This window comes from Eretmochelys imbricata, chromosome 4, assembly GCF_965152235.1.
Source record: "Eretmochelys imbricata isolate rEreImb1 chromosome 4, rEreImb1.hap1, whole genome shotgun sequence".
In the NCBI taxonomy this organism is placed as follows: Eukaryota; Metazoa; Chordata; order Testudines; family Cheloniidae; genus Eretmochelys; species Eretmochelys imbricata.
This window is the reverse complement of record NC_135575.1, coordinates 60,898,644-60,921,820: the sequence shown is the minus strand read 5'-3', so window position 1 is coordinate 60,921,820 and position 23,177 is coordinate 60,898,644. Positions and strand designations below refer to the sequence as shown.

Sequence of the window (23,177 nt, the reverse complement as noted above, 5' to 3'; positions counted from 1 at the left end):
TGGAAGGTCTTTTTAACTTGTGATTTCTAAACTCATGAAGAAATGTACAAAAGGCTATATTGAAAGAAAATCATTATGGTTGCAAAGTCAAACACTCAAAATTTAGGATATATAAGAAGCAAGATTACCTGTGCAACCCTTGTGCATTACGATATAGTCTTTAATTACATGATCACTGTAACAGAGTGGCCTGGCCAGGGTTGTACAACTACACAGCCAGTGTCAGTGAGGCTCTGAGCCTGGGTTGACAGATTTGGGCTCTCAGGGCTCATGCTACTATGGTAAAAATTGATGTGTAGACATTGCAGCTTGTGCTGGAGCTCGGGCTCTGAAGCCCACCCCCATTCTCTAGGCTTCAGACTCTGAGCTCCAACCTGAGCTGCAGTATCTACACAGCTATTTTTTGTGAGGTAGCATGAGCCCCGTGAACCTGAATCTGTTGACCTGGGATCGGAGGCTCACTGCTGCAGGCTGTATAGACAACCATAAGTGCCAGGAGGCCTGGGGCTAGTCAGTCCTATAAGATAGCCATCCCCTGCCTCACCTATCTTGGGAGTAGGAGTTCAAAAGGGAGGAAGCCCAGGAGAGGAAAAAAGAGCTACAGGAGTGGAGCTAACTCCTATAGTGGTCCCATCTCCCATAGGTGAGCCTTGGAAAAAAGGCCAGGCTCCAGGGAGGTGGCTCTGGGGCCAGTATTCCTGAATAGGAATGGGGATTAGAGGAGAACCACAGAGAGCAACTGGACAGAAAGGTGCTGAAGTAGGTCTGGAAAAAGCGGAGGGAAGTAGCTGGGAGACAATGCTCTGTCCCAACGTGGAGAGGCTTAAAGATAGTCCAGAAGGGGTTGGGACCTGAGCCCACAGAGCAAGCTGAAGAGGAAACAAAGTGGAACAGAAGAACTTGTATTTGTCTCGACATTAGTTACCACAGAAGGGGATTGAACTCTGTGGTACCCAGCCAGAGGCTGAGCCATGTGAGCAGAGGGGCACCAAAGGGTGGCCACACCTGTGACAATCACATGCGTTTTTTTCCACAGGCCTCTCCCTCATTTGGTGCACAGGATGGATAGTGTTCAGAGAATGAATCATGTTTCTGTATTGAATGAGACTGTTGTCTTTATGACCCCTGCTTTGTTTGTTGCAGAAGTTTGGCGGGATTTAGTGAATGAGTCAGGAAAGTGAAGGAAGAGAAAGTGATTGTGGTAGTTGAATGCCACCATGGTGAATTCTACCCCTGCCTCTATCATAAAGTTATTGTGTGATATTGACACAGCCTCTTAAACCAAACTTTTGACTAGTGGTCACGAATTGTGTGTTCCTTATTTTCTGAGTACTTAAGCTACAACACGAGATTTATAAAAGTGCTGCGTACTCACAACTGAAATTAAAATCTATCGGTGCTGTGCTTTCAATATATAAAATGCTAGAAAAATGCTAAGTACTCTGCAAATTCAGATGCAAAGTGTCTCAAATTAGACGATTACTGGGGATAATCCTGATCCTGCCATAACGTATTCTGGAGTGCATCCATAGTCCCATTGAGTTGTCAGGATAGTGGCCTATTTTAAGGCAAGAACAATATGAAGAAACATGGTCTTGTAAAAGAGAAGTATTGAGGATGATCCACCTGCAAGTGTTTTGAGAATGGATTCAGTGTGTAGGCATGGTGCGTGGTGCAGGAGGGAGATTCATAGATTTCATAGATATTTAGGTCAGAAGGGACCATTATGATCATCTAGTCTGACCTCCTGCACAATGCAGGCCACAGAATTTCACCCACCACTCCTGCAAAAAATCTCACACCTATATCTGTGCTATTGAAGTCCTCAAATCGTAGTTTAAAGACTTCAAGGAGCAGAGAATCCTCCAGCAAGTGACCCGTGCCCCATGCTACAGAGGAAGGCGAAAAACCTCCAGGGCCTCTTCCAATCTGCCCTGGAGGAAAATTCCTTCCAGACCCCAAATATGGCGATCAGCTAAACCCTGAGCATATGGGCAAGATTCATCAGCAAGATACTACAGAAAATTCTTTCCTGGGTAACTCATATCCCACCCCATCTGATATCCCTTCACAGGCCGTTGGGCCTATTTATCATGAATATTTAATTACTAAAACCATGTTATCCCATCATACCATCTCCTCCATAAACTTATCGAGTTTAATCTTAAAGCCAGATAGATCTTTTGCCCCCACTGCTTCCCTTGGAAGGCTATTCCAAAACTTCACTCCTCTGATGGTTAGAAACCTTCGTCTAATTTCTAGTCTAAATTTCCTGGTGGCCAGTTTATATCCATTTGTTCTTGTGTCCACATTGGTACTGAGTTTAAATAATTTCTCTCCCTCTCTGGTACTTATCCCTCTGATATATTTATAGAGAGCAATCATATCTCCCCTCAACCTTCTTTTAGTTAGGCTAAACAAGCCAACCTCCTTGAGTCTCCTTTCATAAGACAAGTTTTCCATTCCTCGGATCATCTAGTAGCCCTTCTCTGTACCTGTTCCAGTTTGAATTCATCCTTCTTAAACATGGGAGACCAGAACTGCACACAGTATTCCAGGTGAGGTCTCACCAGTGCCTTGTATAACAGTACTAAAACTTCCTTATCCCTACTGGAAATACCTCTCCTGATGCATCCCAGGACCGCATTAGCTTTTTTCACGGCCATATCACATTGGTGGCTCATAGTCATCCTATGATCAACCAATACTCCAAGGTCCTTTTCCTCCTCCGTTACTTCTAATTGATGCGTCCCTAGCTTGTAACTAAAATTCTTGTTATTAATCCCTAAATGCATGACCTTACACTTCTCACTATTAAATTTCATCCTATTACTATTACTCCAGTTTACAAGGTCATCCAGATCCTCCTGTAGGATATCCCTGTCCTTCTCCAAATTGGCAATACCTCCCAGCTTTGTATCATCTGCAAACTTTATTAGCACACTCCCACTTTTTGTGCCGAGGTCAGTAATAAAAAGATTAAATAAGATTGGTCCCAAAACCGATCCTTGAGGAACTCCACTGGTAACCTCCCTCCAGCCTGACACTTCACCTTTCAGTAGGACCCGTTGTAGTCTCCCCTTTAACCAATTCCTTATCCACCTTTCAATTTTCCTATTGATCCCCATCTTATCCAATTTAACTAATAATTCCCCATGTGGCATGGTATCAAATGCCTTACTGAAATCTAGGTAAATTAGATCCACTGCGTTTCCTTTGTCTAAAAAATCTGTTACTTTCTCAAAGAAGGAGATCAGGTTGGTTTGGCACGATCTACCTTTTGTAAAACCATGTTGTATTTTATCCCATTTACCATTGACTTCAATGTCCTTAACTACCTTCTCCTTCAGAATTTTTTCCAAGACCTTGCATACTACAGATGTCAAACTAACAGGCCTGTAATTACCCAGATCACCTTTTTTTCCCTTTTTTAAAAATAGGAACTATGTTAGCAATTCTCCAATCATATGGTACAACCCCTGAGTTTACAGATTCATTAAAAATTCTATGTGTAAAGGCCAATATGAGAGAAAGTGCAGAAGTGGGCATGGATGGGGACTACACAGAGGGAATAGTCAGAGGAACAACTTGGGCTGAGGGAAGGTGGTTTGGGGGCTGGGAACAAAAGGCCTGGTAAATAGGAGTTAACTTGTAGAGGACCTTGAAGGTGAGAACAAGGAATTGAATTGTGTTCGGGGAGCTAGTGAAGGGACTTGAAGTGAGGCTGAGCATGATCATACCATGAGCCTGAGAGTAACCCCTGGCCTGTGTCCAGGCCCCCCCCGCCCCCCCAGGGCAAGTGGAGGGTCTGCGACTCCCCACAGCTGCCCGTGCAGCTCTTACCCTGACCAGCTCTGGCAGGGGGGCGGGGTCTCGGAGCTGCAGCCAGGCCATAGTAAGAGCCACCTGGGCATCTGTGGGGAGCCACGGACTCTCCACCTGCCCTGGGCATAGGGCTGGTGGCTGTTCTCACCCCACACCTCCCAGACAGTTAGAGAATCCCCACAGCTTCCCCGGGCACCACTACCTGCCTACTCAGTGTTGGGCTGCCATATTTTAGTATCTGGTTTAACTCTGATTTATTAATTCTAGAACATTCTGTTCATTTGCAGCCATTAATTTTTGGTTGGGTTTACTCTTTGCCCAGATTTTGGTTGCGTTTACTAAAGCAGAATATTGGCTGATGTACCCAAGATCACAGAGAAATTGTCTCAGCCCAGATTTAAATCAGAAATCTCTTGATCACAACTATTCAGTCTAACCACTAACCCAAATAAACTACTTCTGGTAGTGTCTTTTTAGTCTTGTCCGTAATTTTACTAACATGCATCTGGCTTGGTATTTCTGACTCTTAGAATTTTGTCATGAATAGACTGTTTGTTTGTTTGTTTTATTTTCCTTCTTAGAGAGAGAAGGTGGGTGAAGTAATATTTTTTTTATTGGACCAACTTCTGTTGAAGAAAGAGACAAGCTTTCAAGCAACACGGAGCTCCTCTTCAGATCTTTCCTTCTTAAAATTCATTTGTCATTTTCAGAGCAGATTGGGCATATTTTCTTCTAGAAATGCCTGGATATGAACATGTATTTTGTAATAAATTGTGTGACATAGATAATTAAGTTAGATGCAGATTTTTTTCTTAATCTCCAAATCAATTAAAAGGTTTGATAAATGAGGTTTGGAAATTGTAGGTTGCAGAGATGAGAAGCCATCACATTGTACCCAGTCGATTAAAACAAGAAGAAATAGAACAGACACAGATAAGTGTTCTGCCTGTGTTAACCTTGATGGCTATTATCGGGGGGATGATGCTATATCTATTTCATTGGCTTAGGCTTTTTTTCATGCTGAGAGAAATCAATACTTTGAGTTGCTGGATGACAGAGGCATCACTTCAGAATTGAAGGTGGCTGTCAGACATTGTCATTGGTTGACTTTTGTTCACTATTGAGTTTTTAAGCTTTCATTTTTCTAAGTCTTATTCAGGAGTCTTTGTAAGATTTCCCTGGGTAGCATTTTTTTTAGTCCAGACTTGAAGCCTGAGGTCAGGGATCAAGTGCAAAGATCTTTGAAAGTGGAAGATTGAAGAGTGCCTTCATTTACTACAATGTCCTTATTTAAAGGGAATTTGCATTGGCAGGAGGACTATCCCTTGTCTTCTGGAGTATTTTTTTCTCTTAAATGACGTTTTCTAGGACATGATGCTAGTAATTTTGAGCCAAGTTAGGCAAAGGAATTGGCATACTTCAAAATGGTTAGTGAGAGCTTTGTGGCAAGTTGAAGTACAGAAAATGGACTGTAAGATAATGTAGTCTTTTTAAAAATCTTTGCTGCTATCAAATGCTGTTAGTTAGATATAGCTTTTGTGAAACATAACATGGTAATTTTAGGAATTGTAGTGATACATATGCAAATGTTACCGTGCATAGGAAACCTTTAACTGTCAGCTTTATTTGATATGTTTTTCTATAAACCAAAAACAAAATTATCTTTAAAATACCAGATCCTCCCTGTCTCTAGTTCAGTCTAGGGGGATTATCTACTAATTCACCATACCATTTGTTTTTAACAGCATATCTGGAATCATCCTGATGACAGAATATACTGTTTGCTCCTCTCTCCATGCTACCTTTCCACATCTAGGTACACAGGGTGGTTTTCGCCTTTCATATTTCCTGCTCCAAAATGGCTGGGACCAATGGCTGTGAAATCCTCCCCTAATATCTCTAACCATTGCTGTTGTGTTTTTACATTGGACCTGCTTCCAAAACACCATTTAAAACAGGTTTCAAGCACCAAAGTGCTCACGGAAGTGGAAATCTTGGTTTAATTTACTCATAGGTATGTAACGTCTAATTACATACAACCACGTAGAAGTCTGCAGGGCATGTGTTGATAGTATAGTTTGCAACCATGATGGCTATCCATCATGAAAGCAGAGGAAGTAAATGTGTAATAATTTGTAGAACCGTAGAAAAGGTTACATGCAAACAAAATCTTTAACCAGCTTACTCAAGATGAACATTTGCAAAATATGCTGGTTAATATAAAAACAAAATATGCATTGTTCATGAACCTCTGATTTCAGATCTTTGATGTAGCTGATCTTCAGGCAACCTATAGTTTTGGTTAGGAGGGGTTCAGGTAATTGAATTTTAACTGTATTAGTATATGTACATAAAATAATTTGTCAAATATTGATATTGGCATGTGATCTACACATGGTTCATGTTGTAACCTGGCAGTTCTTCTAAACCACTCATATCCCTGATAGATCAATTCTCCATATCCCAGTTGCAAAATGAATGGGAATAAGAGGAGAGGTACTTAGTACTATTCCTCTACCACCACAATGGCAATTTCATTGGGTCTCAGAAGGCATGACATACTTGAGCATGTGTCCTTTAGATAATTAGGTTAATACTGTCTTCCTTCTAACAGGCATTGCAACCCTTCAATTTTATTGTGTACACTAATAATCTGGTAGCTGACTCCCAGACTCCTTGTCCTTTTACGAAAGTAAAGAAATTTGTATTGGAAAAATAAAACTCACTTGAGTTAAACTGATGGTGCAAGCCTGCATTGAGGAGTTTGTTTGCTGCATTTACAGTCTCAATAAGTGGCTTGGTCAGACCTCTCCATCCTTTTCACTGTAGCATCAGTTTCCCTCATCTTTGGATGCTGACATCTAGACCTTAGAAAATGCACCCTCCATGATCCAAATGATTCCAGTGAAGTTCCAATCCTAATGTTCCACATGAGAATACGGTCATTTACTTATAGGCCATGTAGATTCTTGTTCAGATTTTTTTCTGTGGTACAATGTGCAGGATAATATGAAATTTAATCTGAAGATTGACATCTGCCAGTTTCAATGTATTTTCCAGATGCACAGTCTTTCATTCAAAATTCAAAACTAACCCAAACTTTGAAACAGCACCAATTGAATCATTTCCTTAGCCAATTCCTAAGTCTTAAACCATTGCAGATGACACAACTGTTACACTTCACAGATTGGCCTCATAAAATGTCAGTCATATACTCTTTGCTACTTCTTCCTATTCTTAAACTCTCTAAATAGCAGTAGAAATTATGTAGCATCTACCTCAGTGAAAATTGGTTAGAAGCAAAACTTAAAACTGATTTACTTGTACATTTCTGATTTACTTGTCCTACTTTGGTGGGACAAACTGCTTCTGGTGGAATTGTTCGGAAGTTTTGCTCCGATTTGGGCTGCATAGTGGTGGAGAGAACTCTAGTCAGAAGCCTAATTATGGGGGATAATTGTAATTGGCCTGTAACAGAGACTCGTCTCTAGAACAAAAAGAAAGCTACTGCCACTTCTGCAGTTACTTTGTAAGTGAAGAATGGAGAGTAAATAAAGATATAAATTAGTACCAAACTAGGGGGAAAAACCCCATAGTTTTAGTACTGTATTGAGATTAATCTTCTATCTTTTAAATGCATTTATTCAATAAAGAACAGATTCAGGATTAGATATTTTTATTTCACCGGTTTCCTCAAGTCATCTAAGAATTGAGTGTAAAGAAGAAAGCATCCAGGAATAATACAAGACCAGGGCTAACATCAAAATGAACATAGAGAAGATTGGATAAGTAATACTTGATGTGTATTTTACCCTCCCTGACATCTTCTCTTTTCCCCTTCTAGCCAAGATTGGGATGTGAGACTTATTACTTTTAGGGGATTTTATAATCTTGTAGCACTTTTGGGGCCACTAAGAGCTGTGGGGGGGAAGGAATTGGCATACCACATAACTATCAGGAGAAAGATACTTGGAATTGGGATGTGGCCTAAATCAAGACTGAGATTTGAAGTGTTGAGCTGTTTTTACCAGACTGTGCAACACATCAGGCTGCTCCAAACTCAGACCCTGACATTGAGTGTAGATACTTGCCAATAGTCATTTTAGCCAGGATACTACCAGGTTTTGAAAATATATCTGTAACTGTAGTCCTGGCTGCTGTCCCTGGGCTGCATGGTAGTGGAAGAGGCTTTTTCTAAAAACTAAGCATCTCTCCCAGCTCCCACCCTGCTGTCTGCCTGTGTTTCATGCATGGAGTCAGCTCTCTGCTCTACTGTCTTAAAGCTGCTTCTGTAGAACTTTGCTTAGATTAATAAGGGATAGAGGCATTTGGCAGGCACTGAGGGACTGTGGCCACTGAACAGCTGAGAGAGTAAACCTGCACATGAGCAAAGAGAGAAATCAGTTACAGGGTGGTAGGTAGTGAGGGAGAAGCCGTTGTGGGAGATGAAGGTAGCTATGAAAGTTTGGGGAAATAGGGGTGTGGAAAGCCATGAGGAGAAGGAGGAACCATGGTAGGAAGGATCAATGCTTTTCCCAAGGATAATTTTTCATGTAAGATTTCAGAGGCCAATGGAGAATTAATGTATATTCTGATGACATTTTGTTTTTCTTTGTTCTCCCTCTCCTCCCACTCCTCTCCATGACATTTCTAAAACTAAAATTACCGAACAAACACTAGAATGTGCACCCAAATCTGGCAGCTAAGGACCTGACAGCCCCACTAATCTTCGGTTTATTTGGAGAATTTTCCCTGACAAAACTTTTCAGATGTTAACAACTATGCATGAGCAGGTGCCAAACATCTGAGAGAGCTGCAGCAGCTTCTGCGTCTTATTGTAATAACGTAATATGTTAATGAGCTTGTTGCAATTAAGATTCCTGCATGGTGTGATGTTGTAATTATGATATTTCTGCATTTTAAAGCCTGTCAATTTTCAAACAGGTTATGGGGGAAATAGTAAACTTTTAATAATTAATTTAAAAAGAATAATCATGTTGGTTTGCTGAAAGAGAGATCTTATTCGTTTTAAGCTAGTGACAAACTAATGCTATTTTGTCCTATGTACATGCAAGTTGTAGTTGGAGGAAATGCCACTGGTCTCACCCTTCTTTTGAATGTCATGTCCACACACTGAAATTCATTATTGGTATTTAATAAAGAATGTGTTCAAAATTGTGTTCAGAAAGAGATTTTTTTTTAGAGGTACAAGTTCATTATATCTTTTACAAAACGTTCTAGTTTGATTTCCATTTTATCATGTTTTTAAGGTCAAATGTGACTTTAATGTTCCATAAAGAGACAGAGATTGATAATCTGGAAAGAGTAACCCTCTAATGTGATTTATATATATGGATTTTATGTCAGATATGAAAAGTTGCTGTTCAAATTGTAAAGGAGGATCCATTAAAGAGCACTTTAAAACACTTTACTACTTAGCTTACCTTGGACACTTGTTCTTAGAATTCTGCCCTTTCAAGCAACTTATATATAACAGCTTATCAAACATTTACTAAGTGCTGGTGAAGAGAATTCAAAATTGTCATGGGTGCAGGATAGGTTAATATACTGGAAAAGACAGCAGTGTTTAAAAGGAGCTATGAAAATCTTGTTTAGAGGCGGTCATAACTTAGCCAACTTATTTTTTTTGGTGGAGAGGCGATGGCGGGATGCTGGGTTTAGGCGTACAAAAGACTATTCCTGATGTTTAATTGAACTGAAATTCTACTGCTTACGGTTCACACTTTCTGGATTTCTGTTCATCAGGTGAGCATTGTAACAGTCATAGGAGAGTTGGGGAACAGGTGAAAGGCAAAATCTAGATGGAGAATTTACAAGTGAATTTGTAATCAGCCTATTCTTACTTTTTTACCATTTAAGGGTGTCTGTAAAATTAAATGCTTGTTAACCACGGGTTTATATAATGTAAGTGTCTATGAAAATCCATATTGGATGTATTTTAGTCATTTTCTGCATAATTGCTGCAATTAAAGAGAGTGACTGATTAAAAAGTACTTTACTTCATATGTGTCATAAGGCATAACTACTTAATGTTTTACTTGTATAGGTTTTGTTTGTTTTTAATATCTTGATACCTATGCTTGGAAGAATTGTTCTAAAGTCTGCACTGGTTGCTCTCCCCCTGAAAAAAAAGGATATTTTTCTTGTTTGTTTGGATAAACATTTGTCCTTTCTACTAACTAGATCATAGAATAATCCAATCATTTACAGAGGCTGAAGTGCTTTGTCTACCTAGCATATGCAATGTGTAGAACTGCCAGATTGAAATCTGAGGAACAGGAAGTCTTAAAGTTGGGGGTGGGGGACTTTCATGACACCACATTAACAGGAAAATAAAGAAAATAACCACCCAGGAAAGCGGAGTTTTTTAGTTTTTATGTTTTTAGTTTTTCACCATTTTGTTTTTATGTAATTAGTCTTTGTTAATGGTGTTACGTTTTGACAGCCTTGAAAAATGAAATATTACTACCAACAGTTGTTGTATGTAAAGTTAAAGTGTTCGTTTTCCCACACTGGCCTGCTAATGTATCACAGCCTTCTGGCTAGTGAAAAGCTACTTCAGTCTTCATATACATTCAGTGTTTTTCCTCTTTGAAACTTCCAGCAAGAAAACTATATGTAATGTACTATCCAAATAGCATATATAAGGTTTTGATTTTATTTAGGGGAAGGATCTTCAAAGATACATATAGCCGTTAGGTGCCCAACCCCCATTCACTTTTAATGCAAGTTGCATGTCTAACTGCAATCTGTGTCTTTGAAGATCTCCCCTTTGAGACTGGAACTATAAAATCTATACTCTTGCAGTGTGATAGAATCGGTTATTCTGACATGTTCTACTGTCTTGTCAGGTTAGTAATGTTTTAAAAAAATCTTGAGGGAACATGGTGTAGTGGCTAAAATACATAACTAATCTGAGTTCTGTATTTAGCTCTGCTATAGATGTACTGTAACCATAGATAACTACTGTGTCCCTCAAGTTTGCACATCTGTAAAATGGGGATAATTCTTATTTCTGAAGGCTTAGTAAAACTGATTAGTTGTTTGTAAAGTACTTCAAGAGTCTTGGTTGGAAGGTTTTGAAGTGCAAAGTATTAAAGTATTTATTTATTTTTCTTAGTCGCTGTGTGCCCAGTATTCTGCAGATAAACGAGAGGATGAAAAGATGTGTGATCATTTGATAAGAGCAGCCAAGTTCCGAGATCATGTGACTGCATCCCAACTCATACAGAAAATTATCAACATTCTGACAGACAAGCATGGAGCCTGGGGAAATTCTGCATCAAGGTAAAGATAGATCTTTAAGATTTGGCTTTTGTTCAGATATGATGGGATGATTTGGATTATGTCTTCAGATGAGGTCAAACGTAATGGAAAACTGTCATATTACAATTTTGTTTATTGTAAAACAATATATATTTAAAGAAAAATTTTGGAAGACACAGAGAACTTTACTTCAGCAATATGTTATCTACAATTGGGGCTTAATCCATTTTTCTTTTTTCAACAGTCTTGTTTACTCACAAAGCAATATTTGTAGTTTAGTGACTGTTCTAAATACCATTACTGAGGCATATCTGAAATGGTAAAAATACATTTTGCTTTCCTGAATGTAGAGAATCAGTGCAACATATATGCGAAAGCAACAACAATATAGAAAAAAATTCTTCCCCAGTTGGATTTAAACCTCATCACTATGTAGAGCTCCAAATTTTTTTCAAATTCCAGTATAACTGCATCATTTATTTTAAAAAAACAGGAAATACATGAATAAATATTCCCTAAAATATTTTCTGTTACTGAAGCGTGGAATGGAATATTTAACACCTGACCAATAGAAATTTATGAAGAGAGGTAACATTGCACCCCCTTGTCTCCAGGAAAGAGGAAAATGTTTTTTTATTATGTTGCATTGTCTACTCATACATTAGAGCAAAACACAACCAAATGAAAATTACATTGCTTTCATTTGGGAAATTCTACGGAATATGGAATAGTAATTACATTGACACTTGTTTAATTGTTTCTGCTCAAGTCAAGCTGATAGTTTCAGCTGAATATTTAAAATGAAAGTTCAAATCCTAGAACTGCATATCTGATTAGGACTTAAAAAATAAACTGAATGTGTCTTGGCTAGAACATACGATGCTGAGTCCATTTGCTTCTTGAAATGCTGTCATTTGTATGCAATGAAAGGTGGAGGTAGGAAATGTGAGTGAAAAATTTAATATATTATTTTTGCCAATAATCTCAATTAGCTCTTTTGTATTAAAAACAATTTTATCATGTTCAACAATTTCTCATTTCATAATAAGTTTTGATGGATATTAGCTATTAAGTACTATTAATATTGAGGTTTTTATTATAGCATATTAGAATTACAGTTGAGCCACAAACCCAAAATGTGGTGCTCAAACTGTGTTAAATATGGAAAGCCTTTATGAAAATACTCTGCAAGAAAATACAAAATAATTACACACTTAAACATTTCCGACAACGGTTGGTTAGTTAATCGCTTTCTATGAACATAGTATTTTAAGATTGTAACAGTGTCTCTTCAAACAACTTTGTCTAGCACTTCATACATCAGTGGCTCTTCAATTTTCAGAGTGTGCGCCATTAGTGTTTTGTTCAGTTGTTTGTGTTCCTTAGCTTAAAACAGTTTCTGTCCTTAATGGCTTTTAAATAAGGAGTATGAAGAACTCTTTGCCATTTAGATGTGTTTTGCTTATCATGATAGTACTGGTATAGCGAGATAGGTTGAGCTGTAATTGGTAAAATGTAGTGCACACAGAAAGTGGGTTAACTATTCTCTGATTTTCTTCATACAAGGTTTGGTTAATCAGCTTGTAAATTATGTAGTGTAGAAAATATGGACATGATTATTTCTATTTTATAATAAATAATGATCTACAGTGAAATGGAAATATCACATAATGCACTTTGCAGTACACTTAACATAATTCTAGGAAACTTAAATGGCATTAGAGAGGAAAAAAAATCTTTATCGGGAAGCCAGAATGCATTTACCCACCATAAACCTGTTTTAAAAAAAAAAAAAAAAAAAAAGGGCACACGATTGTCATCCTAAGCAAAAGCTGTATTAAAGGGGTTACATTAATATTTTATTTTCCCTTAAAGAATTGTACTACATTTTTGTCATGTAAATTCAATCTTAGTAGTACTTTTTAATATTTGGTTTGTGGTATTTTGTTTTTCATCCTCCTTTGGAATCCATATAATTGCTTGTAGCCATGGCTCTGAAGGCCTAATACTTTCCCATTAATGTCATTTATTTTGTTTCAATATTGATGGCTTTTCTAATGCCCTACGATCAGTGGGCTGCAGTGCTGGCAGCTGGCCTGGGATCGGCAGTGGTTTTAATAAATCACAATCAGACTCATGCCATTACATCAATATTTTTAGTCAATTATAGAGAAGGTCAGGTGCTACATTCGGTATAGGAGCCCCAGCATGTGGCATTTGAGAAACATCTGGTACTGCAACAAAACTGCAAGCCGGGGAAAAAAGAATCCAATTTATCCCATCTAAAGAGACCAAATGAAATCTGCTGCTTTATGGATAACACAATGATGATTATAGCCATTTTGAACATGTTATACTTGCTAGACTTAATACCCTTTATACAGACATATTCCCTAAAGTTTCCATTCAATAAAAACTGAAAATGAAAATATTATTTTCTCAGAAGCAGATGTGAATTGTTGTTTCCTCACAGCAGGCATCTAATATCTTTTGACACATAGTGACCTGCCTGAATGCAATTTGTGTCTTAATATCCAGATTGTACCAGCTTTTGCCACATGAGAGAGAGTAAGCAAGCTCTTTTTCCTCCACTGGATTTGAAGTCCTGGCTATTGCTGTGGCATGCAAAGAAAGCATTCCTTTCACAGAGCTCTGATATCTCTGTGCCCTTTACTGTCATTGCATTTTTTCAAATGCTTAGAGATTTCAGGAAATAATGGGACAGACAAGTACCTGTTCATCCATACATTACTGTCACCTGGAGTGAGGCTCAGGTGAAAACTGAGAAAGCCTGATAAGAATGGTGGAATAAGCAGGAAAGAGGACACAAATGAACAGAGTGGCAGAAGTAATTTTTTTCTGGTGCATAGAGCAGGCATTGTGTTTATTTGGGTCAGGAGACAAATCATCTTTCATGTAGATGACACCTGGTAAAGTGGCTGAATATAAGAAGGATGAGGAGAGATGATGGAGAACACTGGATGAAAGTCTCAGAGGACATACTACCCTTTTCTCATATCGTCCTTCATTGCATTCTAATAGGCTGACTAATGTACCATGGAAATTCATTCTTGGTATTAGAGGGGAAAAGGGTGGTACTCTTCTCAGAAAAATGCAAAGGTAGAACTGCAGACATAAATTATTTTAGAAGCAATAAGGTTTAGGAATTTTTAAGAGAACCTCTGTATATCAAGATCTCTGAATGCTTTTGATTAGTTTAGGAGACTGAGTTTAGGCTCAGGTTTCGGTTGCTTAAGAAACTCTGTTTCAGATTGGTTGAATGTGTTCTAATGGATGCCCTCAAGCAAGAGGCGTCTCTGCCTTAGAGACATTCATCTTTTTTCTGTGTCACAGGCTTGCTGGTAAAAATCTTTGTGATGCTCTCTCCAATTTTTCTTCAGTAAATCAAATCTTCCTTCTTTCAAAAAGATGAATGCTGTAAGGTTGGGGTGTTATAAAAAAAAAATCAATGCAGGCAAAATTGAAACAGTATGCCTCTGTATTGATTGGCCTTGTGAAATCGAAACTAACAGCTTTGTAACTGTTCCAGTGGACAGTTAGCTGACCTGTAATGGATAAACTATCAATATTAGCATTACTATTTTATCTTGTAGTATGTCATTTTAGAATCCAGAGTCCAAGGAAAGAGAAGGGTCGAACTGAATTTTTAATGTTACTTGTGAGAAGTAACCACATTCTTTCTCTGTATAGTTGTTTGTAGATAAGTGAGATACGTATGTGTTCTGTTTTAAAACACAGTATTACTTTAAAGAGCAATGATTATTTTTTAACCTGTTCCCTTTGGCATTTGCAATAAAATGCATTTCAAAATATTTGTTTTTTAAATAAAAAAAGAACAAGAAAAAACTTCAAACAAAACAGCGCCAAGAGCTCTGCCTATCAGGGCAAATGTAGTTTTATTAGTCTAAAAATTGAAAATATGATGCGCCTTTTCCCCCATCTGTAATATATTGTATGGCTGAGTTTATTAATAAAATTTCAAAATTTCCAGATGTTCGTCATAGATTTATACAGATTTACACTTCCTAAATAGGCATCAATGCACAGAATTTTAAAAGCGTCCCCATAAAACACGTCGTGATGAAGAGGTATAATTTTCCCCCTTTCTTACTGGCTCACATGCTTTTCATTCTGACTCCTACCTGACCCTGAGGATCTTGCACTTGACATCAGTGTAAAGCAACATTCATTGCTCTCTCTGGAGCTTTGATGATGCTAGGAAATTCTTTATAGCCTACAATGACAATAACATAGTGAAATGGCTTAATAAACCTAACATTTTTACTATTTGTCTCCCGCTCTGTGTCCCCCTCCAAAAAATGTAAATCATTAGCAAATGAAGCAGGTGGGAGGGAACAATGTAAATGTCAGTTAAAGAAATAAGGTTTTTTGAAGTACTTTCATGAAATAAGTAGGTGTATAGAAGTTAGTGTTTAAATGTTGTATTTTAGTATGTGTACGTCAATACATATGCAATAACTCCCAGTGAGTTGTGGGTACAATGTTCTATATTTGTATAGAGGCCTGAGGCCAAGTACCTTCAGCCATTATAAGTGAAAGTTCCTGTACAATCACATTCTATCATGTTAAAATGCCTTTATAAAATATTTTTGTATAATTTTATAATAATTAGTCCCAAACAATGTTTGGGTTACAATGGATACCAAGAAAATGGAAATTTTTAATCAGACAGTCAGATTTCTCCTTACACAATACCTTTTTGATAAATAAACTAAATGTGTAAGAGGCTGCTGAAAGATCTAATGGACACCTGATCTCTGTCTTTCACCATAAGGAGAGTGTAAACCATAGAAATAAGTAAAATCTCCATGTCGTGCTGAGATCTACTGAGACTGTGAAGGGATTCAGGTTTGGAGTTTTCATCATCACCTTCTCAATAACTTTTCCCAAAAAGGGAACAATTCAACTTCAGCCCCATCTCAAGAGTTTTTTAGTGCAGGAAAAGTTTTCTTGAACAGGGGATCTAATTATAACTTGCTTTAGGGCTATGTGCAATTTGCTTTCACAAAGGGAGACTTTGACTGTTTCTATAAAAAACAGACCCAGTCCCACTGCCTTAGCTTTCACTAGTCATCTGAGAAGAGGTCATCTTAGTGGTAGTTGAGAGGCTGAATATAGCTTACCTAGCAGATCCAGAGCCACCAAAGGTGAAACTGAATGAAATACCACCGGAGAAGAGGGGGAGTTCTTTTCCCTTCCTGCTCTGAAACTGGCTATAGTGAGTTAAACTGTCAGTGAACCAATGCATCTTATCTGAAAAGTAGATGTGGGTGAGACAGGGAAGAGAATAGTCACTATAAGAGTTTTTTTATTCCATTACTCAGAACAGTGTTACTTGTCTAAATCTCATAGTAGAGGAAAAGGAATAATCTCTTAGCTTCTAAGTTTCCACCTCAGGATAAATTATTGTTAAAAAAAAAATCAGTTGCAATTCACAAATACAGAATGGAGGATAACTGGCTAGGCAGTGGTACTGCTGAAAAGAATCTGGGGATTACAGTGGATCACCAATTGAATATGAGTTAATAGAATGATGCTGTTACAAAAAAGGCAGATATTTTTCTCGGAAGTATTAACAGCGGTATCGTACACAAGACATGATGGGAGGTAATCATTCCACTCAGCACTCATGAGCTCTCAGTTGGAGTGCTTGTGTCCAGTTTTGAGCACCACACTTTAAGAAAGATGTGGACAAATCAGAGACAGCCCAAAGGAAAGTGACAAAAATATAAGAGGTCATGGTTTTAAAATCTATCAGGTAAGTCTGAAACAACTGGGCATGTTTAGTGCAGAGAAGAAAAGGATGATGGGGTGGGACATAAAACATGTAAAAGGCTATTATAACAAGGACAGTGATCAGTTGAAATAATCAGCTTAGTTTGCAGCAAGGGAGATTTAGGTTATATATTAGGAAAATTTTCTAACTATAAGAATAGTTAAGCACTGGAACAAATTACCTACAGAGGTTGTGGAATCCCCATCACTGGAGCTTTTAAAAACCGGTAAAACAACCACCTGTCAGGAATGGTCTAGGTGTACGTAATCCTGCCTCAGTGGAAGTGGATTGACTAGATGATACCTTGAGGTCTCTTCCTGCCCTATATATCTGTGATCGGTTTCAGACTATTTTTTGTCACTGTTTGTCATTCCCTGTTACTCCATCTGTTGCAGATTCACTGTGCACTGTAGAGACTTGCAAAGCCAATTAAACAGAGGTGCCTGGGACTGATGGACTGATGAATGTGGTCACAAGACATCCAGCTAGGCCATCAGTTCAATGGCCTAATGGTGGACAGCATTATTTTTCCGTTGCATTTAGGACCCATTGGGAGCCCACGGATTTCCCAGAGTGCAGACAGCCTGGGCAGGCCCGTAACACTGACAGAAGCTGAGGCCTGCCCTCAGGCGAAGTTGTGAGTCAGCTGTGCACGAGGTACATGCACTCTGTATTATGGAACCCTTCTCAGCTAGCCAGTTTGTATAGGGAAACAACTGGTTCCTGCTCCCAGCAACTGTAATTAGTTCTTGTAGCTCAAGTGGTAGAAGTCTGTACTGCAGGGTTGGGGTTTAAACTGGAGCTGGTTAGAACACTGTGGACTAAAAGAGAGGTTATTGAAATATGCTGTTGCATTGAAGTCAAAACATTTTGTGGAGACAATTTGGTTTTGACAAAGACTTTGCTTAAAAGGTTTGGGGGAGTGGGGAAGTAGGAGAGAAAGAGAGAGAGACTCACACTCTTAACATGTTTTTTAGGGCACTGGTCTAGGATCTTCAAGTGTCTGCCTATCTGATTTAATGATCTGGGATGAAAAACTCTGAGAGTTTATAATGTAATGACTTAGGTAATAGAGTGGAGAGTATGCTTATAAATATTTGTGGATGATACCAAGCTGGGGGGAGTGGAGCGGTTTGGAAGGCAAGGTTAAAATGCAAAACAACTTTGACAAATTGGAGAATTGGTCTGAAATCAACAAAATGGAATTAAATCGGGGTGGGCAAACTATGGCTCAGAGGCTGCATCCGGCCCCCCCAGACATTTTAATCCAGTCCTTGAGCTTCTGCTGGGGAGTGGAGTCGGGGGCTTGCCTCACTCCACCATGGCTCCTGGAAGCAGCGGCATGCCTCTCCTCCGGCTCCTATGCATAGGGGCAGCCAGGGGGCTCCGCATGCTGCCTCTACCCCAAGCGCCTCCCTTGCAGCTCCCATTGGCCGGGAACCGTGGCCAATGGGAGTTGCAGGGGCGGTGCCTGCGGATGGGGCAGCATGCAGAGCTGCCTGGCCATGCCTTCATGTAGGAGCCATGGGGGGGACAAGCTGTCGCTGCTACTGGGAGCTGCTTGAGTTAAGCGCCACCAAGAGCCTGTACCCCTGACCCCCTCCCATGCCCCAGCCCTCTGCCCCACCCTCCAAACCTGATCCCCTCCCACCCTCCAAACATGAGGGCCTGATCCCCCTCCCACCCTCCAAACCTCTTGTTACCAGCCTGGAGCACCCTGCACCCCCAACCCCTCATCCCCAGCCCAACCCCCAATTTCGTGAGCATTCATGGCCCACCATACAATTTCCATACCCAGATGTGGCCCTCGGGTCAAAAAGTTTGCCCACCCCTGAATCAAATAAAGACAAATGCAAAGTAGTACACTTAAGAAGAAAAAGAAATCAAATGAACAGCTACAAAATGTGGAATAACTGGCGACAGCAGTACTGCAGAAAATGATCTCGGGTTTATAGTGGATCACAAATTGAATATGAGCCAACAATGAGATGCACTTGTGTAAAAGGCTAATACCATTCTGGAGTGTATTAACAGGAATGTTGTATATATAAGACATGGGAGTTAATTGTCCATATCTACTGAGCACTGGGGAGGCTTCAGCTGGAGTATTCTGTCCAATTCTGGGTTCCACACTTTAGAAAAAATGTGAACAAACTGGAAAGAGTTCAGAGGAAAGCAACCACAAATGACAAAAGATTTAGAAAACTGGACCTGTGAGGAAAAGTTAAAAAGATCTGTCTATGTTTAGTCTTGAGAAAAGATGACTGATAGCGAACGCCCTGCATCTTTAAGCCGGCAGGTATTCGGCTGGCTGGCTGAATGAAGGGAAACAGTGCTTTATGGCTGGGGCAGGGGAACTTGCCGCGGCCAAGGGAGAGGTGCCCCTCCCCACTGGCCCCAGCGTGGACCTGCCATGGCTGGGGGAGAGGCGCCCCTCCCTGCTGGCCTGAGCGTGGACCTGCCCTGCACTTGCCATGGCCGGGGGAGAGGAGCCCTTCCCTTGGCCCAGCCCAGCCTCACCGGAGCTGCCGCAGTCACCTCTCCACTGGCCCCAAGATGCTGCAGTGAGAGAGGACTTGGGGGAGTCCTCTCTCCTCACCGCAGCCCCTAGGCAGCCTTTACCCCAAACCCCTCATCTCCGGCCCCACCCCAGAGCCTGCACCCCCAGCCAGAGCCCTCACTCCCCTCTGCCCCAGTCGTTAGTGCCCTCCCACACTCCGAACCCCTCGGCCCCACCCCCACCACATGAATTTTGTTATTGGTGCACATAACAAAATTCATTCCTCACATGGACATAAAAAATTAGAGGGAATGCTGGAGCCAACGCCCGTATTCTTGTAGCCCACCTTAACGCTCTTACAGGGTGGGGTGGATGGTAAGATCCTGGAGATGGATTTGCTGGAGGGACCTGGATGGGAAAAGAGGGGGAGCTGGTAAAAGCCCCCTGGGTAATTACAGAATAAACATGGGGTTACCTGCACTGTAGACTTTTATCTGCTGAGTAGTCCCAGACATATAATAATAAAGTTGCAGCCTGTTTTAAACCCATGTCACATGTCTCTTGTCCTTCTTTCGGTATAGCCTAATAGTCTTCAAATATGTAAGGATTATTTTAAAGAAGATGGCAATTATTCTCCATGTCCTCCTAAGGTAGGGCAAGAAGTAATCTTCAGCAAGGGAGATTTAAGTTAGATATTAGGAAAAACTTGCTAACTATAAGGATAGTTAAATACTAGAATAGGCTTGCAAGAGAGGTTGTAGAACTCTGTCATTGGTGGTTTTTAAGAACAGGTTAGACAAACACCTGTCCATCTGTTGTGGATGGTCTGTTGTGGATGGTCCTGCCACAGTGCAGGGGGTTGGATTAGATGATCTCTAGGCATCTCTTGTGGGCCTACATTTCTGTAATTCTGTGATTCTAAATCAGGAGGAGCAGAGTTAATATAGATCTTTGAAGGTGGTGGTAAGAAATGTAAAGTTTATTTGTTAGCAGACAGAGACTAGAGACCATTGGAGAGGAGAGTGACATGGATTAAATAACAAAATGTCAGGGGAAGAAAGATTACTTCAATTTAAACAAAATGTAGCCATTAAAGAGGGTCAATGTGTTTTTGGGAGGCCAGAGAGTATGTTGTTATATGCTCAGGGTATGTCTACAGAGCAATTAAAAACCTGCAGCTGGTCCCTGCTAGGCTCATGGGCTGTTTAATTGTGATGTAGATCTTCAGGCTCAGGCTGCAGCCCAAGCTCTGGGACCATCCCACCTTGCAGGGTCCTGGAGCCCGGATTCCAGCCTGCAAGCCCGAGTCAGCTGGCACAGGCCTGCCAAAGGTATCTAATTGCAGTGTAGACATATCCTAAGATAGGTTAAGCAAAGGCCTGAATGAAAAAATTTGTCTGTTGGAATGGAAGGAAGAGGATGGATCCTGGAGATATTGAGAGCCAGATTTAGATACTGCCTGAACGGTGTATGTGAGAGAAATCAAAATTAACCCCAAAGTTGCAACCCTGAGTGTTAGGGAGGATGCTGGTATAGCCAGTGATAGATATTGAATCCTAATGCTTGGAATGAAAGATATGTACTTTGGTTTTGGCCATGTTCAGTTTAATAAGATCTCCAAGAGTTATCTGAGAGAGAGGGAGGCCGAGATGTGGGATTGAATGGAAAGAGGGGGAGAGATCAGAAAGCCATCAGCATAGAGACAATAGCTAAAGCTGTGTGAGCAAGTGAGATCTGCCAGACACAAAGTGTGCAATGAGAGGAGCAAAGAACCAATGACAGAGGTCTGAGACCACCACAAAGAATGTGAGAGTGGAAGAAGAATACCCACCGAAAGAGATACTGAAGCCTTGAAAAGGTTTGCTTCGCTAGCTATACTGGTTCTGCAAATGAAATAAGATGTACTGGCAAATGCACTTTTTTGCTAGTATAACTACATCTACACTAGGGCTTTTGCCAGTATAGAGCTGCTGTTTAATAAATAAATAAATAAAATAAATCACATCTCTAATTGGCATTATTGCTCTGGCAAAAGTTTCCAATGTAGACCTGAAACTGGCATAAGGTATAGTGATATATGGATGGTTACACCAGTATAACTGCATCCATATTAAGATTTATACTGGTATAGCTATATCAATAATAATAATCATAATCATACCTATAACTGATATAGCTATACTGGTGTGAGTTTCAAGTGTAGACCAGACTTGAAAGAGCGGTCAGATGCAGGAGAGAGAACCAGGGAAGGACTATTGAAAGCTCAATGAGGATAAGATGTCAAGGAGAAAGTGATGAATAAGGTCAAAAGCAGCAGAAGAGGAGGAAGACGGAGTGGACAGATACTTAACTTTTTTTTTTATTCATTTTGCATTACTTTATGATCCAGAATAACATAGAGAAAATGGTGTTCTGTGATTTACTTGGATTTTTGGCACGTTTTTCTTAATTTTATAGCCAGTTATTTGTTTAATTTAAAATATATTTAGTCCTTGAGAAAAATGATAGATTATATCAGAGGTTTTTCTCTTTCAACATTTTAAAGCTGTAAAATTGCTAAAATGTTCTTTGACTGAAAAGAGGTATCCATACAGGCGTATCACTTGTATCAAAGGTTAAGATTAACACTGCAGAGAGACTGAGAGTTGATGAATCTAAAGAAAATGGACATGTTGTACAAAACAGGAGTGGGAGGAATTGTTAGAAAATCATTTTATGATAACATTTACCTTTCAAAGTATAAACATTGTGGCTGAGATTACCAAGAATAATAATAATATGACAAGCATATGAATAGCTGAATGTACTACAGAGTTTGTAAAGTTTTCCATCTGGTGTGTTACTATTTTGCTATAAACCCTCATAGTATTGCTAATGTTGAAGTTGTCAGTGTTTTGCAAGAACCCCTATTTTCAGATATTTCATAACTAACTGAAAAACCCTTGTGGCTGAAACTTGATACAAAGGATGTAAGCCAGAAAATTTTCTTATGGAACTCGAAAAAATCTGTTCAGTTTCTTTGGCTTAAGCAAGGAAATACACATTACCTACTTTTATGCATTATGCAGTCATAAAAATACTGCTAAAGATATCAAAAGGTATCAGACTATACTAAGAACTAATTTGCCTGAGAAAATCTGCATTTTTTTAAATCAAACTTTTTGGGAGGGTGTGAGAGAGCGCGCAGGGGAAAAACAGGCCTCCAGAGGGGGGAAAAATGTAAGGCTACTTTTAAAAAAAACACACCAAAAAACCCATGATTTTTCACAAAGTAGCTTCTAATAATTAATGCCTAAATCGATAAAATAGCAAAAAATTCCCACATCGATCAGCAGCTGGCCAAAAGATTCCATGTCAGACCTAGCCATGATGATCCACACATCTGTGACATCTAGGCTTGATGGTTGCACTTAATTATTCCTACGAATGAAGCTGCACCTTGACAAAAACTCTAGCTGGTATAATATACACATTTAAAAAATGCTCATAGGAAAGGAAAATATCTTTAAAGGAAGAGAAAAAAATCCACATGGATATACTGTTACTCTGCCAAGAGGTGCATAGAACTAAACTGATTAACTAGCTGACCTTGTTATAACTTTGTCCTCTCTAATTCCTCCATCCCCTCATATTTCTTTCACTTGTAGTGTCTCATCTTGTCTTTGTAAACTTTATGACTGGAATGCAAACTCTTCATGGCAGGGAACAAGTATTCCTTATTTGTGAAACATTTAGCATACCTTTGGG

At 39.5% G+C, this 23,177-nt stretch overlaps 1 protein-coding gene across 4 annotated transcripts in view; it reads left to right on the top strand.

The window, feature by feature from the left end:
- Window positions 1–23,177, top strand: part of LRBA (LPS responsive beige-like anchor protein) — a 552,094-nt gene that overhangs the window by 219,470 nt on the left and 309,447 nt on the right. For all 4 annotated transcript variants that reach the window (XM_077815359.1, XM_077815362.1, XM_077815360.1 and 1 more), the window contains one exon: window positions 10,967–11,133. In XM_077815359.1, coding sequence (XP_077671485.1) covers window positions 10,967–11,133 — 167 coding nt within the window. The remainder of the gene's footprint in view (window positions 1–10,966; window positions 11,134–23,177) is intronic.